Below are 17,902 nucleotides of genomic sequence, written 5' to 3'. Positions count from 1 at the left end.
ATTAACTGACCATTAACAGAACCTGTGCATGAGGTCATAGCTAATCTGTGTTGTTGTCACTGCACAAGTGCTGTGTGGGGATTCTTGACAGTCTACATATGACAGCTGCAACTACTGACCCTTGCATTTCTGGTGAAACAGGCTTCAAGCAAATAAAAATACAAATGTAGAAAAGCAAGAATACAATTCAGTGTTGTAGCATTCACTGATTCAACATGACACGAAGTCCAAAGTCAGTGGGAGTTGAGCTAACTGTGAAGCAATGGGGACGCAAGAACTGTTAACATATTATTTCCTGCTCTGTATTGTGCATGATACCAGTTTCATGTATACCTGACTGGGTGCTGATTGAAAGCTCCTCATCTTTGAATGGAGGCACTGTCTCTTCCAAGTTGGAAATCTGTATAGTTTGTTTACCTCCTCAGTTGTATTATAACTTACATTTTTACCCTTCACTACGAGAAGACTTGAAAAGTGTTTTGCATCAGACACGTCCTATCTGGGTATTTGCTTTGATGCAAACTATCAGCTTTCCTATAGTATTACCATGTTTGTAGGTACATGAAAATGTGGGGCTCAGTGCCAAAGTACCAGACTGCAGACCCAAAAGGTCTTGGATTTCAGTCTCAGGTCGGGGTCTAAGATTCTAATGTGTCACTTATCACATATTTCACCTTTCATTCACACAAGCTGTACCCATATAGTGCATTAATGGAACTCCAGCCCCCATTCCTCAGGACGTATGTCTATATTTGATCAGGTTTACCTAATTTACAATGTTTGTGACTATGTGAAAACTAAACCAGTTTATTACATCATTGAAATAATAATTTTATGTTCTTGTATTCCATAGGCAGAGTTATCTCACAGCACATTTGGCTTCATAAATTTTGACTCAGTAGTTTTTGGACCAGGGTTCCTTCTTTATAACTGACACATCCATCATTTTCTATCACCCTAATAGTTTGTATCACTATCATCATTGAAGCATAATGTATAAAATTACAGAATCAGAGAAATTCTTTCTGTTTTTGGGATACAGGTTAGCAATTGCCATGTATGCTTGCTCGGCATTAGGTATTAAACTCATTCAACTTCACTTTCTTAAAAAACAAATCTGCATTTCTTTAACTCAATCAAATATCTAAATAAACAAAATTGACTTACATCACATCTAAATTCTTTTCTTGATTGACATAATTTTGATCTCTGCTTTTTGAACTGAAAATAAAAATGTATTTATGAATTTACATATGTCTTTAAAAATGCTATTATCTTAAATTTGCACATTTTCTGAAATTATGTTCATTGCTTCAAACAGTGCATTAACTGAAACGTTTTATGAAATTACCAATAATATTTAAGTTATTACACTTCAAACAACAGAGCCAAACAACATGTACTGCTACAGAGAAATTCCCCTGGAGCAGAGTGTTAACTGAGATGGGAGAAGGTATTACTTAGATGCATATTAGCATTGGCAATCACAAAGTGCAGAAAAACCATGAATATTTCTCTACATAATGACACCACATATTTTGTACATACATACATAACTGTTTAACATACACTTGAGAAAATGTGGAGACATTTAAAGCTAGATGTGAGGTGCACAGTACCAGAAACAGACATTTGCTGGATTTGCATTCTTCAGCACTCCTCTTGGTCCTTAATAACTACAGATATTTGAGTACAAATTTTTTCAACAAGTTTCCATACATAGTTCATTATGTGTCATTCAAAATATACAAGGTAGTATTGCAAACATGGATAAAATGCTGCAATTTCTATCAAGATGAAGAATTCTTAAGAAGTAAACACTACAAAATATGATTATAAAGGTCTATGGTGTTGTTATATAGTCACTTTATGTGCTGTGTTCATGTATACTATAGACCACATGGTATTTGTTTATGTCCAGTTATACATCACTGTAGAATGATTCTTTCACCAACAATGTACACTTTGCATAAGGACCACAAAGACAATATAATAGAAACTGGGGTTTATATAGAGGTTGTAGATAGTCATTTTTCCCTCACTCAATTTGAGAGTGCCACAGGAAAGAAAATTACTGTCATGCACCACATGGCAGCTTGCAATGCATGTACGTAAATGTAGAGTGAGTTTAAAGGCAATTTGTAATGAAAATACTTATGAACTGCTGAAATAATTAGTAAAAATGTACTGTTGTGCTCAGGAACAGTAACTTCCTCCTACGACAATTCCATTTATCTGTTGAGGTCAAAATCATGAAGAGAACAAGAGCACTACAAAATGCACCTAAAGTCTTAATTCTCCCATTTCCTGTGCACAGCAGACACAAATAATCTGACAACAAAACTGACATTTTATCTGGCAATGTTAATGTGTTATATTTAATACGTGAAGTAACACCTTGCATAACAACAGTATCAATTTTTTATCCAGAGCGTATTTTCACAAACTAATACAACAGTTTTTTTAATTGAATGTGACAAACTGAGCACATTTAACACATATGTAACAACACAATTCCTATGAACTTAAAACTATAACCAACAAAACACTTGGGTTAGCATGTGGAAACAGTAATAAATGTTGTAGATAAATAATATGGTGGTGATATACATGTAGTGGAATTTTATTATAGCTTCTTGCTAATATGCATTACATAATGATCAACAAAAGAACATTCGTTAATGGAAGTTACTTTAACTACCATATCTGAGAAATGTATACATGGTAATATTAAATATAGAAAAGAGACCTTGTTTACTGAGCTCTGAAGAACAACTGAAGCACAGAAAGTAGATAAATAAAATGAACATTGTGAAATATCTGGATTTCAAAATTTCAAATGATGTTTCACCACAGAGGCAGAAAAGAAATGAAAAGTTGATGGGAAGATAGCAGGACCTCCTCCAAATTTGCTTTCAGGAGAGATGCAGGAAAGCATTTGGAAGTAACAATGGTTCAATGACTGATATTCAAGTTATAGAGTATTAATAGTGAGTTGCTGGTTAACAATAGGTCACAATTTAAAAGTTATACTTTTAAGTCACTGCAGTATGCAAATGGTGAAGAAAGATTAAAGAAGGTGTTGGAAAAAAATGTAGTGTAGGAAAAAAACAGAAAAGGAATACATCAACAATAAGGATTGCTGCTGACAGAAACAGAAAGCAGTTGACTGTACTTGTACTACAGAGGATCAAACAGAAAGAGGCATACAAATCAATACTTAGTAGATGTTTTGAATCAAATATTCATCAGAGAGTCAGTTTTCATTTCAAATGCAGGTACAGTGATACTAGGAGGGAGATCCACATGAAAGCAGCATGCATGTCAATGCTCTAATGTTTCTGCTACTGCTTACAAAGATCATTTCCTTCTGTCTAACAATTTTCTATCTTTCTCTTTCTTTTCCATGTTTATTATCTTGATGATGCAATTTGATACCATTTGAAACTTAGAAATCCTGTCACAACCTTGATCAAGTTGTTTTTGTTACCACAGCTAGAAAGTACATGTACTTCTTCTGTATGAAATACTTGAAACAAAAAACTAGTTACTAAATGTTGTTATTTACTTATAGGAGGAACAAGAAAGTTGCACAGCTCTAGTCAAGAGTGACAAATGCTACCAGTTTTTCCTTGCTTAAAAAACAAACTAATGGTAAGATGAACAGAGCATGCTGTTTAAATCTACAACAAACTTCAAGAATTAATCTCTATTACTGCTACTACAACTATACATACAAAAGTACCAAAATAAAGTTTGCCCCAACTTTAGATAGGTGAGGTGAAAAGTACTTGTTCTGGCATGCAAATGATGATATCTCAATGAAATTTTGTGTCTGGTTGTTGTAATATGATGTGTAATAATGTAAGTCAGATGCCAATTTGATCTGCAGAATAGTTTTGTTCATACAGCTTAAACACAGTCATGTGGCGTATGTTTTTTTCCAAATGGATAAACTGAAATATCATACTGTCACAACATTCTGTTTTGGATGGCTTACTACCAACAGAAATGTGTCTAAACTTGGTGTAAGTTTACAAGGAGCCTGCGCCTTCATTTTCAATAGTTATGAAAGGAGTAACTGAATTCAAATGTGATTATCTTCTCTTGAATATGATCCACATGAAGGACATCCAAAAATTGCCACAGATGGAGAAAATATGTAAATTGCACAGTACAATTTTGGCCAACTGGCAATAAAGCTGTATGAAACAGATGATGTCAAAAGAAACAGAAGCGTATATTTTATATGTACAAAATCAATATTCCTTTTGTTGACTGTTGACCAAAAACAATTTCCAAAGTATGTTTACATAATTTAAAACATAATAAAATAGATTTTGTGTACTGAATTGTCACCGTGAATGAAAAGTGGTCCCATCATACATGACTGAAATTCAAACAACTATCAAAGCAGTGGGAGAAGGCAATCGGTAAGACAGTTTCCCTTTACCAACAAGGTTATAGCCACATTTTTCTGGATGACAAAAAGGATTCATCTAATTAATTACTTTACACAGCATAAAACAATAACAAAAGAATTCTGCAAATGTCTCCTAGGCTACTGTATGAGGATGAAAATCATATAGATAATAAGAAGTCTAGATATTAAAAGAAAGAAGTCGTCTTTCATCAGTGCAATATTGATGTTCATAAAGCTGCTTCAGGAATGGGAAAACTAAAGAATATGAATTATAAATTGTTGGACCATCCCATCTATTAGCAACATTTGATATTTCTGACTTATATCTAATTCCACAGCTAAGAAATATATGGATAGAAAATATATGTAGTCTAATGAATAGGTTGAGACATCTGTAGACTGATGTTCTGCAGATCCTCCAGAATCATACTTCAAGGAGTGAAGACTAATCACTGAAAAAAGTATTTGAGAAAAGCTCTTTGGTCTAAATGGGACTGAAAAATAAAGGTATTTTTGACTGCAGTAGTATAGTATTTCACTACCAGACCAAGAACATTTCACCTTGCCTGTGTAATGGAAGTAAAACCTGTGATGTTGTATGATGACCAAGAAAACTAAAACTAAAAAATACATCTAGAGTGATGACAGATACCCACTTACCTTCATATAATGTCTAGAAAGCACAGTATAACAGCTTTCAGAGTCACCAGCTGTTTACCAATCATTGTGAGAATAACAAATATGACACACATCCCAGGAAAAATAAAATGGTGTGATTATGTACACTTCAAAGACAGGAATATGAAATGAATATGAAGAAATCAAATGCAACGGGGAAACTAAAATATAAGATTATAGGTAGAGAAAGAAAGAAAATGATTTAACATGAAAAAGAAACATCATCCAAGGAAATATACAACAATACTCATAAGAAGAGAAGAACACATAGTGGAAAACAAAGGTGAGTTGAGAACAGCATCAAAACAGGAATAAATAAGAACATGGAAATGAGTGAACACTGAAGGGTAACATAGGAGGCGCGCCTCCAAAAGCCTAGCTTCTAAGATAGACAAACCGAAGCAGACCCAGATAAAACCTGCTTGTAGAGTAATAACTGCTTAATGTATGGAGCTGTTAATGCACATGTTGGATACTTTCCCTCTGCTATCCCAAATACACAATAAATAGATTGAATGATATGACAGTCTATAATCCAGGTGATGTGGTTGATGGAAGAGCACATCTCATTTGAAATATCAATAGGACATAATCCAGCCTGAGATGCTGGTGTTGGCAGTAGTGCGTGTGTGAGGTGTACTTTTGTGTGTGTGTGTGTGTGTTTGTGTTTTACTGATGAAGGCCATCACCAAAAGCTTTACGCGAGTGCCTTTTAATTGTGCCTGTCTGCAACTTGTAAGATGTCTGCTTGTGTCTGTATATGTGTGGATGGATATGTGTGTGTGTGTGTGTGAGTGTATACCCGTCCTTCTTTCCCCCTAAGGTAAGTCTTTCCGCTCCCGGGATTGGAATGGCTCCCTACCCTCTCCCTTAAAACCCACATCCTTTCGTCTTTCCCTCTCCTTCCCTCTTTCCTGACAAAGCAACAGTTTGTTGCGAAAGCTTGAATTTTGTGTGTGTGTTTGTGTTTGTTTGTGTGTCTATCGACCTGCCAGAGCTTTCGTTCGGTAAGTCACATCATCTTTGTTTTTAGATATAATTCATTTATTGAGTAGGAGGAGTTGTCATTCAGAAATTCTTTTAATTTGCTTTTAAATGTTGGTTGGCTATCTGTCAGACTTTTAATACTATTTGGCAAATGACCAAAGATTTTTGTGGCAGCATAATTCACCCCTTTCTGTGCCAAAGTGAGATTTAATCCAGAATTGTAAATATCATCCTTTCTTTTAGTCTTGTAGCTATGCACTTTGCTGTTATTTTTGAATTGGGATGGGTTATTAATGACAAATTTCAAAAGTGAATATATGTATTGTGAAGGTACTGTGAGTATTCAGAGTTCCTAAGTCTGCAAGGTGAACGTGGGTCGGTTCCAGCTATTATTCTGATTACACACTTTTGTGCAATGAATATTTTCTCTCTAAATGACAAAATGCCCCAAAATATGATGCCATACAAAAGCAGTGGATGAAAATAGGCATAGTAGGCTACGTTTCTATGTTTATCACCAAAATTTGCAATAATCCTAATAGCATAAGTAGCTGAATCTAACTGTTTCAGCAGGTCACTGATGTGTTTCTTCCAATTCAATTTCTCATCAATGCACACACCCTGAAATTTTGAGTATTCTGCCTCAGCAACAGACTTCCATTCATAGTCTATATTTATCAGGGGTGTTTTGCTGTACAGAATTGCATAAACTGTGTTTTCTCAAAATTTAGTGAGAGTCCATTTGCAGGGAACCACTTAATAATGTTCTGAAAGATGTTATTTGCAATTTCCTCAGCTGAGTCTTGCTTCTTGGATGTGATTACTATACTTGTATCATCATCAAAAAGAACTAGCTTTGCATCTTCATGAATACAGAGTGGCAAGTCGTTAATATATATTAAGAACAATAAGGGACCCAAGACTGAACACTGTGGGACACCATTCTTGATACCTCCCCAGTTAGAGGACTCTGCTGGCTTTTGCAGACTATCTGTACTGTTAATTTCAACCTTCTGCATTCTTCCAGTTAAATATGAATTAAACCATTTGTGCACTGTCCCACTCATACCACAAAACTTAAGCTTATCTAGAAGAATTTCATGATTCACACAATCAAAAACCTTTGAGAGATCAAAAAATATCCCAATGAGTGATCTTCAGTTATTCAATGCATTTAATATTTGATCAGTGAAAGCATATATAGCATTTTCTGTTGAAAAGCCTTTCTGAAAACCATATTGACACATTGTAAGTACTTCATTTTTACAAATATGTGATGCTACTCTTGAATACATTACTTTTTCAAGAATTTTGGACAAAACTGTCGGAAGTGAGATTGGATGTTAGTTGTTAGCATCAGATCTATCCCCTTTTTTATGCAATGGTTTAACAATAGCGTATTTCAGTCTACCTGGAAAAATGCCCTGTTTCAGTGAGCTATTACATATGTGGCTAAGACTCCTACTGATTTGTTGGGAAAAAGATTTTAGTACTCTGTTGGAAATACCATAAATCCAATGTGAGCTTTTACTTTTGAGTGAATTTATTATTTTCTTAATTTCAGTAGGAGAGGTGGGTTGAATTTCAATTTTATCAAATTGCATAGGTAGTGCCTCTTCCATATACTGCCTTACATTTTCTAATGAATAGCTGGATCCTATTTTTTCTACAACACTTAAAAAATGATTATTAAAATGTTTTCTACTTCTGACTTATTGTTAACAAACTTTTCATTGTGTTTGATAGAAATACCATCTTCCTGTGCTCTCAGTTGCCCTGTTTCCCTTTTAACAATATTCCAAATAGTTTTAATTTTATTATCAGATGTGCTAATCTCAGACATAATGCACATACTTCTGGACTTTTTAATAAATTTTCTTAATACAGTGCAGTAGTTTTTATGATGTTTCACTGTTTCAGGATCATTACTCCTCCTAGCTATAAGATAACTCATATTTCCAAATCTTTAACATATTGCAGCGTGTCAGCAACTGTGAAATGTACAACAATTAAACAATTTTTTCAGCCTTCAGTTGCAAGGTAATTTCAGTAGGAGAGGTGGGTTGAATTTCAATTTTATCAAATTGCATAGGTAGTGCCTCTTCCATATACTGCCTTACATTTTCTAATGAATAGCTGGATCCTATTTTTTCTACAACACTTAAAATTACCTTGCAACTGAAGGCTGAAAAAAAATTGTTTAATTGTTAACTCATATTTCCCTTTTCTGTTCACAAGATATTTTTATCCTTTTACTAAGCCATGACTTTTTACATGGTTACTTAGAATTATATTTCACTGTTTTCTTAGGGAAACTGTTTCCAAATACACTCACAAAGATATCATGAAATAGGTTAAATTTTAAATTAGCATCATGTTCCCTGTACACCTCATCCCAGTCTAACTGTTTCAAGCTTTCCCTAAAATTCTGAATTGTTAAATTATTAATGGAACACACTATTTTGGAGGACTGTTTTGCATTACTGTATGGAGCTATATCATATACTGTAACTAGCTGTGCATCATGATCAGACAGACCATTCTTAACAAGAAAAGTATTTGGTTAAATTTATCTTGGTCTATGAAAATGTTATCTATCAGTGTGCTGCTTTCCAGTACCACTCGAGTAGAGAAATCAGTAACTGATGTCAAATTGAAAGAACCAAGTAATACTTCAAGGTCAAGCTTTCTATCGGACTCTTTCAGAAAATCTACATTGAAATCTCCACAAACAATAATTTGTATCCCTTTGTCTGACAGGTAACACAACAAAGAATTCAAGTTTTTCAAAAATAGTTGAAAATTTCCCAATGGGGACCTATACACGGATACAATTATAAAAGTGTCTTTATTTAGTTTAAGCTCACATGCACATGCTTCTATATGTTGCTCTATGCAAAAATTTTTAGTTTCCAAATTTTTCACACTAGACTGATTTTAGCATATATGGCAACTCAAAATGTGTGCCCTGACTGGGATTTGAACTAGCTTACATGGCAGATGCTCTATCCGACTGAGCCACCGAGGACAAAATGACAGATACAAACTTTCTCTAAATGTCATTAGATTACTGTAGCAAAAGTTAGTAAATTGGTCACAAAACTTGGCTTACATCTGGATATTGCTGTATTGTTTTCAAGTCTTCACCACAGTACATTTTGTAACTGATAGTGTAGATAATGCTAATGGTCTAAGATGTTCAATGTTCATAAACTGATGTCTAAATGTTATACCTCTGACGGGTTTAAGACATTAAATGGCAATGTTAGCCAAGCATTGCTAGTGCACTGGCCATGAAATACTGAGATCTGGGTTTTAACCATAGTTCAACACACAATTTTATTTTTTCTAAATGTCCGCTGAAGTGTATACTCAGCTAAAAAAAGCAGAGAACTGTCAACCCAAAGTGTTCTGAGACTTAGTTAAATTGAATTCTCTGCTGTATATGTTTTTTCAGCCTAGTGAGGGACGTAGTATGTAATTTGACAGGGAGGCAAGAAAATGACAGGCTGAAGCTCCAAGTGGTTGATGCACTTACAGATAGTAAAACTGGTAGCATATTGTCTGTGGATAGGTAGGATCATGGTAAGAATCCTGGTCTGGTACACAATTTTCACTAGTTAGATATGATCATTGCTCTGCTTACCACTCAACTATTTCTTAATAATATGCATAATTCTCTTATGGCAGCACAGGTAACAGGACACTGGATATAGCCACCTCTGAACCTTTGATTACTGCCCTCCATAAATAACATAAATGGTTAAATCAGAACCCAATCAATGTCAGACATGACTTGGTTGGTCCTCTCCTCAATACATGACATCCTAAAGCTATTGTCACACAAGATGGGAAGGTAAATGTGTACATGGGGTGTGACAATGAATGTGATGTCAGGTACAATTTGATGTTGTGGAACATATCCACCCATGACCAGCAGAATCCAGTATGTCAAGAGTTTTTAGTGTTGCAAAATTATTGACACAGATATTTATATAATGTCACATTTGGCCATATATTATCTGTACTGTAAAACTGATAGCCAACTAGGGATCATCCATAGCCACTTTTGCTCAAGCCAAAGATGTTGAGAGGATGAGCTTCCAAGTGCTGCATGGATACAGCTGATAGTTTAATTATTGTTAATTTTTTTCTTGTGTCACTGGAGGAGTTTGTAAGGAATGGATAGAGACACATTAATTAGCTCCATTGAGAAATACATAAAAATTATTATGAAAATATAATTTTTTCATCATTATTATAAATTATTGTCCAGTATTTTGCTAATATGCAAAATATATTTTATGATTGTGAAGAGAAAGATACTGCAATACATTTTTTCCCAAGTAAGCTTCCTGTTCTCAAAAGTGGTCACTGAACCAGCTACTTGCAAAAAAGAAAGTTTTAGAAAACCACTATAGATTCCTGAATGATCATTTAGAAAGGGATCAATATGACGCAAGACTGCTCTCTATGTTGTAGAGTGAACCAAGAAGATGGTGTATTGAGCTACACTGTTCTGAAATAAAATGCTATGTTTTTGTATTTGAAAGGTTCTAGTAGGAAACTCCAGATTGGAATATCACCAATTATGGAAAGAACATAACACTACTCACTATAAAAATGACACACTGAGCCACAGATGGGTTTTACAGTCAGAAGCAATCTATCCTTTCCATAACTGTTAAAAGTTCAACTAGAGGTTTTTCATGTTTAAATTTATGTACAAGAAGACAAATTCTTCATAAATTTTATTCAGTCAGTGACTGTATGCATCCCCAGTGATAAAGTAAAAGTAAAAAGCAAAACTTCTCCAGAAATTTTTGCACTTTCATTAAATTAATTGTGGTATGCAACTATACTGATTATGTAAAAATGAAAACTTCTGATCATCATGAATATAAAAGAAATAAGACATGAACTGAAATTTTGAATCAACCCAAGGTAAGTTAACAAATATCAGAGATGGCACCATAGTACTGGTGGGGCATTGGCTATAAGGCAAGGATCTCAGTCCCAGTCTCACACATAGTTTTAACATATTAGAAATGTTGAAATTTTTGTTTGCTTGTTCACATGTGCAAGTGCTGTCAGAGACATTTTTTAAAGTAGAAATTGAAATGTTTTTAAAGACTTCTTATTAACATGCAGAGACCATTGATATATCCACAATCTGTTCTGGGATTACCTCTGCTAATCTTAAACACTTAATGCAGCTATTTTTTGGTCTTAAGTGTACTGTAGTTTAAGAATGTTACATGAGATGCTTTTTACTTTAACTAAGTGTCATCACTGGTTTGACACCTGTTACTCCTCTTAACAAAACATCTGGAATAAGAACATGGAAGTACTGAAAAGCATCTACAATGTTTATTTGGTTGGTCCTTTCCCACAATAATCTTTTTTTTCTCATAGGCATACTGGAAACTATAGTTTATTACTCTCTTAAACTGCAGTACACTTACAACAGAAATATTAATAATGAATTCTGTATGGTTTGCACAGTAAGTGGAGAATCTTGCTGTCACAGATCATGTCAAATTACATGACAGTGCATCAGCCAGTTTGTGGACCATGACAATGCATAGGACATTATAGCTGAAATAATGTGGGAGGACAACACAAAGTTCATCATATAGTTAACACTACTGACACAATTCATCATGATAGGAGGAAGAGACAGACTTCTTGATTTGATGTTGAACATTCACATGAAGCACTCCACCTCTGAGTTAGAAGCCAGGTGAATTATTGATAGCAAAAACAACTGACAATGTGTAAGTAGTGCTCTCGACATTGTGGAGGGTAGTTTTGCAACATACAGAAAATTCTTCCTGAAAAAGAGCCCCACAAAACTGATGTGCACTGTGCCCCTGGGGTACTCTGGGATTGACATGGGTCACAGCCTGATTCTGAGCACTGGTCAAGACCACACAGTATGTTCAACGTTGTGATTGATCACTGGCCAGTAGAAACAGTCAGCAGTGCATCACAAACAGCAACTGTAGTATGTGAGGAAGCAATGCCATGACCACTCGACAGCTTTGCTCCTCCGTTGCAAGAATAAGAACCCCATTAATAACAATGAGGCAGTCACATAGTATGTCACATCATGCTGCACTGAATCCATTCCTGAAGGAGCGTGTTTTGGGCATCCCTTATGGGCTATGGATACTATTATCTGGAACAGTGAGTCAGCAATTGTGGTAATTTTGACCTCCAATACAATCAAAGGAAAATCTAGCAATGTTTACTGCAAAAAGTAGAGCCTCTTGTTGATTGAACTCCAGTTTGGCCCTGCCAGCAACTGTGATAATGCATCTGTGTTAGAATACTGGTGAATGGACTGGTAACAAATGTCATAGCAATAATTATTGAGAAAGAGAAGCCACATCTGCAATAGGTGGAGAGTCCTATCAAGTAGCTTCAAATGAGGACTGAACAACATCATATCAGTGGTTTGCGGTTGGTGATGAGTATGAACTCTGATTCATTAAAAAAAAAAAAAAAAAAAAAAAAAAAAAAAAAAAAAAAAAAACTTTTTATACCAAAAGTGACAGCCAGCACCTCCTTTTCCAGCTGTAAATAGTTACATAGTTATGATGCAGGGTTGAAAGTGTCTTTAACATGTAAGTGATGCACTGCTTGCTGCCACCAGGGTTTTGATGTGACAGGAAAGGACTTAGGCCATAATGAGAAGTGTTGGTGGTCTGGATTAATTGTTTACCAATCATAAAAGAAGCCAAACAGGGAGTGAAACACAAACACTGATTGAGGGACTTCATCAACTCCTCTGGATGTGGAATGGGATATGAATCTGTGACACATTGTGTGTTGACTGATTGTTTAAAATCTTCGCAAAAGCTACAGCACTATTTGTTTTCTCAGTCATTACCACATGGATGCTCCATTGTCTAGACGAAATAGGAGAACTGACACCTATTTACTGCCAATGCTGCAGTTTGGACTTGGCACTTGACTGTGCACCATTTGACAAAGGGAATGGTATGGGGATGACAAACTTTAGGAATTGCTGATGGGTTAAAGGAGACATGGGCCTCGAAATTTTCTGCCCAATCCCAGGTATACTGAGGTAGCTGGCCATACAATCATAGTAAAGAGTCCAAATCTTCATTACAACACTAAACAGATTTCATCAACATCATGAATAACGTTAGCAGAATATGCTGGGACATTACTCAGGAGGCATTGGAGACAGCTTCTGAGTCCAGGGAAAACACCGGGTCTCCAACAACCGTACTGTAGATTGCCGACTGCCTTGAACTGAAGCAAAATGGCCTAGTTTTCAGCACAGCCCATGAAAGGCATGTGTGTACAGGCACTCCTGTCCAATTTGCACCACATGGGCTCTGGGGCAGGACCCCCAACCTGTCCGTTAAACAGAAACAGGTACGGAAGGAGAGCGAGTCCAAGTGGCCAAAAAATGCAATTGTGTACCACAACTCTCCCACTTAATTTCAGTTCACGTTATTCAGTCCTGGACAACTTCGACTAAAGAAGGATTGAACAAGGAGAATGCCATAGTTTTAATTATAGTATCAGGTATTAAATGGACAATTACATCTCTAATTAGCTAGTCCCCATATGAGTTAGCATATCATGGACACTCAAACCGAAACTTGCATGAGAGACTTTGCAGGTTGGTGATCTAGATTGCATACAACTGCCCTTTGTGCTTGTGGTACTGATTAAACTGAAAACATGTTTCCACCACATGAGTTTGATTTCCAAAATATTGAGTGAGCATCTGACAGAGTTACTCAAAGTTAAGTTTCATGGGGTCAGTGGAGGGCACAATTTCATACAAACCTGCACTGCTGGATAATAACAAGGTGACATTATCACCAGGATCAACAATACACCTTACCTAGCAGTGCACCAATAACAGGCACAGGGTATTACCCCACCTTTCTGTAGACTCGCCGAAACTGGCGAATGGTGTTGGGGGCACTGGGAAAGACAGCTTCTCTGCAAGTGCCTGACCAGCCACCAGTGTGGCATGAGAGCATAGCAATTCTGAATTCTTTTTGAGCAGCTTCTACATCTGCTCATGCTGCAGCTTTTGTTGCTGGAGGTTGTAATGGGACACCTTTTTCTAAGATAACCTTTTTCTAATATAGAAGTAGCTGATACCAGAATTAATCCCAAATTTCGTATAGGTGAACACATTCTCGGCTGTTTCACTGAAAGAATTTCATGATTTTGTATATGATGTATTATATTTCAGGTTCAAATGTGTAAAAAGAATTAATTTGTTAGTACTCTATATGTGCAGTTAAAATTACTCGTCTTTTAGAAACATTTGAAATTATGAAATTTCAGGCATATTTAAAATTCATATTATTAGTTGCACAATCTAATGTGAATTATTAAATTTATTTCTGGACTCATTTATAAAATAATGATATAACTTGAAGATTCTTCTTCTGTCAAGAAAGTTCGTAAATTCTTTTGTTCTGTAAACTCTTCAATTCAACTCTTTGGTATATTGTGAGTACCACAGAATGATAATAGTAGTGGGCATGCCTTTGATGGAGACAGGCATATTTATGTGATTGACACTAACAATGTAATCTGGAATATTAAGTGGAAATTGTATAAACAGTGTGATATTTAATAATGAGACAAAGAATATAATTCAAGTAATATACAGGCAAATCTTCATCAGTTATGTAGTCATCAGGAACCCACAACATTAAATCAAAATTTCAGCTGCAAGAATGTACCCCTAGATGCAAGACTTGGAGCCAACAAAAAAGAAGAAAAAATGAAGAAGATAAGTAAAAAGTTTTTCTTTTGTCTATCTTAAACCTCTTGAAGTTTTTGAAAATAATGAAGAGACTAAGAAAAATTTAATGGTGATGTGTGGGAGGGTAAGATTATAAGGTACAACTGCTCCTGCCAGCACTGCAAAAATGCTGGGTCCATGGTGGCCTAAAATTAACACTAAGAAAAAAATAAATAAAACCATCATATCTGCAAGAAAGTCCTGATCCACCACTAATGTATCAGCAAGGGCAACTCAATGCCACAAAACTTTCCTCTTAGCACAATTGTAATTAATTTAGCCAGTGGTGGCTCGGATGTGGAAGCCAGGGAGCTGAATCCTGGAAGAAGAAGACGAACTCGACATCAAGGTCATTCTACAGGGAACAGAGAGTCCCGGGAGAATCAAGTAGAGACAGACATGGGGAAAGGCACAAAACACTACCAGCATGAATGACTGAACAACTATCACGTGAAACCAACTGCAAGGTGCAATGTGAAGGCCAGGTCCAAGTTGGTTGATGTTTAAGAATTGGTGGGCCTGGACCATCTCTGTTGACAAGTAAACACTTAGGACAGTGGTTCTGCCTGCTTTCTGACAGCTTGCCACTCTAATCTGCTGCAACACCCACATCAGTTCATCTGCGTCCATTTCAATGCCCACTAGCGGGGATACCAAACAAATCTTCTTTTGAAATGAAAGCTCAAGCTTTTCATTTAGTTATAAGAGACTGTCTAATGACTCCCAGTTCGTAGTTAAGTCAAATTCAAAAATTTATTAAGAGACAGTTGATTTCTCGTCAAGCCATTCATTCCAGCCACTAATTAAAAGACTAATGGTTATGCTACCTTTGCACGGTCAAAATACCGCGGCTCTTTAAAAATACGCTATGTTTTCATTATTCATACATGATGAATAATAATTTGGTCTTACTGCAGTTGAAAGACATTAAAAAGAAAAATCATTTTAATTTTCTGCAAAATTAAAATAGTATGCTTATCAGTAAGGATATATGGGTATGAAATCACTGATGATAGTTATAACATCTTGGGTTCCAGTTAAACTGGAAACTTTTTAACACTGTTTCCCACAGGACAATATGTTTTTCAGTGCTCTTTTACTGTAAAACTTTATTACCTTTTTAAATACTATTTTTTTCTTTGTCCTCTGCTTAATAGGTGGCCAATATGAGCCTGTGTATGATTTAACAGCACTGATTTGGTTTCTCTTCTGTGTGGAATATTGTAGAGAAAAATATCCACAATAGGTGGAATGGCACACCAAGAAATACATAAGCAGTTACCAGTTTAGAAAAAAATCAATGCAAGACTACGAAGAAGACTAGAAAACCACAACATTTACAGGATTTTCCTGATTGTATGGATGAAAGTGATATTTGTGGCACAATTCATTTCTTACTTGTATTTATTATTAATCAATGAAATTTTACTCCTTATGTATTCCCCTGACCCATCTTACTACTCACAGTAGCTTCTACAAGTAACAGACCAGGGCCCTCAGTGTTTCCAGAGTTTTGTGTCATGCTTTGGCTTCAGTGCTCAGACACTGCACAGCTTCAATTGTTGCTGACACAATTAAGTTTTGAAATTTTCTCACATGCATTATTTTGCCATCAGTCTTCTGACCAGTTTGTTGTGGACCGCCACTCCACACTGACCTTTTCATTTCAGAGTAGCAGTTGCGTGCTACTTCCTAAATTAATTGTTGGATGTATTCCAATCTATGTCTCGCTCTACAGTTCCCTCTAGTATCATGCTTTAATGCATGTCTTATCATCCTGTCTGTTCTTCATGTCAGTGTTTCCAAATGTTCCTTTCTTCACCAATTCTGCAGAGAACCTTACTCCTTATCTCATCAATCCACCTGATTTTCAAAATTCTGTGGCACCACATCTCGGACACTGTTCCCACTGTCCATGATTCACTACCATGCACTGCTGTGCTCTAAATGTATGTTCTCACAACATTCTTTCTCAAATTAAGACCTATGTTTGATACCAGTAGACTCCTCTTGGCCAGGAATGGAATGTCCCCTTTGTCTGTGCTAGCCTGCTTCTAAAGTCTTCCTTGCTTCTTCTGTCATAAGTTGTTCTACTTCGTGACTACCAAGTTTTATGTTAACTTTCTCACTGTCCCCATGGCTTGCCCCCCCCCCCCCCTTTGGCTTACATTCAATCCACATTCTGTACTCTAAGACTATTCATTCCATCCAACAGATCCTGTAATTCTTCTTCCCTTCGACTGAGGATAGCAAAGTGAATCTTATCATTCATATCCTTTAATGCTGAATTTTAATCCCACTCTTAACTTTCATTTTATTTCCATCATTGCTTCTTTCACATATAGCTTGAACAGGAGGGCAGAAAATTTACATCCCTGTCTCATACCCTTTTCAAATGAGCACTTTGTTCTTGCTTTTCCAATCTTATTGTTCCCTCTTGGTTCTTGTACAGATTGTATATCACCTGTCTTTCCCTATAGCTTACTCCTTTTTCTCTCAGAATTTTGAAAATCTTGAACCATAGCACACTGTTTTTTTCTGGACAGAGAAATCCTATGAGCTAATTTTAATTTTTGTTCAGTCTTGCTTCCATTATCAATCACAAAGTCAGAACTGCCTCTCTGATGCCTTTGCCTTCCCTAAAGCCAAACTGATCATCATCTAACAGGTACCTAAGTTTCTTTTTCATTCTTCAGTATCTTATATTAGTCAGCAGCTTGGATGTAAGACATGTTAAGCTGACTATGCAACAGTTTTTGCACCTATATCTTCAAAATTGTGAAGACAATATTTTTTTCAAAGTCTGGTGGCAAGTCGCCAGTCTCATAGATTCTACCAGAAACCTAAATAGCTGTTTGGTTGCCATTTTCCCCACTGATTTAAGAAATTCTGATGGAATTCTAGTTTCTTCTTCTGTCATCAGACAAGTCCTTCCCCTCACAGAAACCTTCAACGTACTCTTTCCACTTATCTTCGCTTTCCTCTGTGGTTAACAGTGGAATTAC

General features: G+C 35.9%; 1 protein-coding gene across 3 annotated transcripts in view; it reads right to left on the bottom strand.

The window, feature by feature from the left end:
- Positions 1 to 17,902, bottom strand: part of LOC126258990 (leukocyte tyrosine kinase receptor-like) — a 717,375-nt gene that overhangs the window by 22,908 nt on the left and 676,565 nt on the right. For 2 of the 3 annotated variants that reach the window (XM_049955685.1, XM_049955687.1), the window contains exon 22: positions 1,168 to 1,221. The exons of the other annotated variant lie outside the window; for it this stretch is intronic. In XM_049955685.1, coding sequence (XP_049811642.1) covers positions 1,168 to 1,221 — 54 coding nt within the window. The remainder of the gene's footprint in view (positions 1 to 1,167; positions 1,222 to 17,902) is intronic. 3 annotated transcript variants of the gene reach the window in all.

The sequence above is a fragment of the Schistocerca nitens genome, chromosome 1 (assembly GCF_023898315.1).
Source record: "Schistocerca nitens isolate TAMUIC-IGC-003100 chromosome 1, iqSchNite1.1, whole genome shotgun sequence".
Classification (NCBI taxonomy): domain Eukaryota; kingdom Metazoa; phylum Arthropoda; class Insecta; order Orthoptera; family Acrididae; genus Schistocerca; species Schistocerca nitens.
This window is presented reverse-complemented; position numbering and strand designations above follow the sequence as displayed.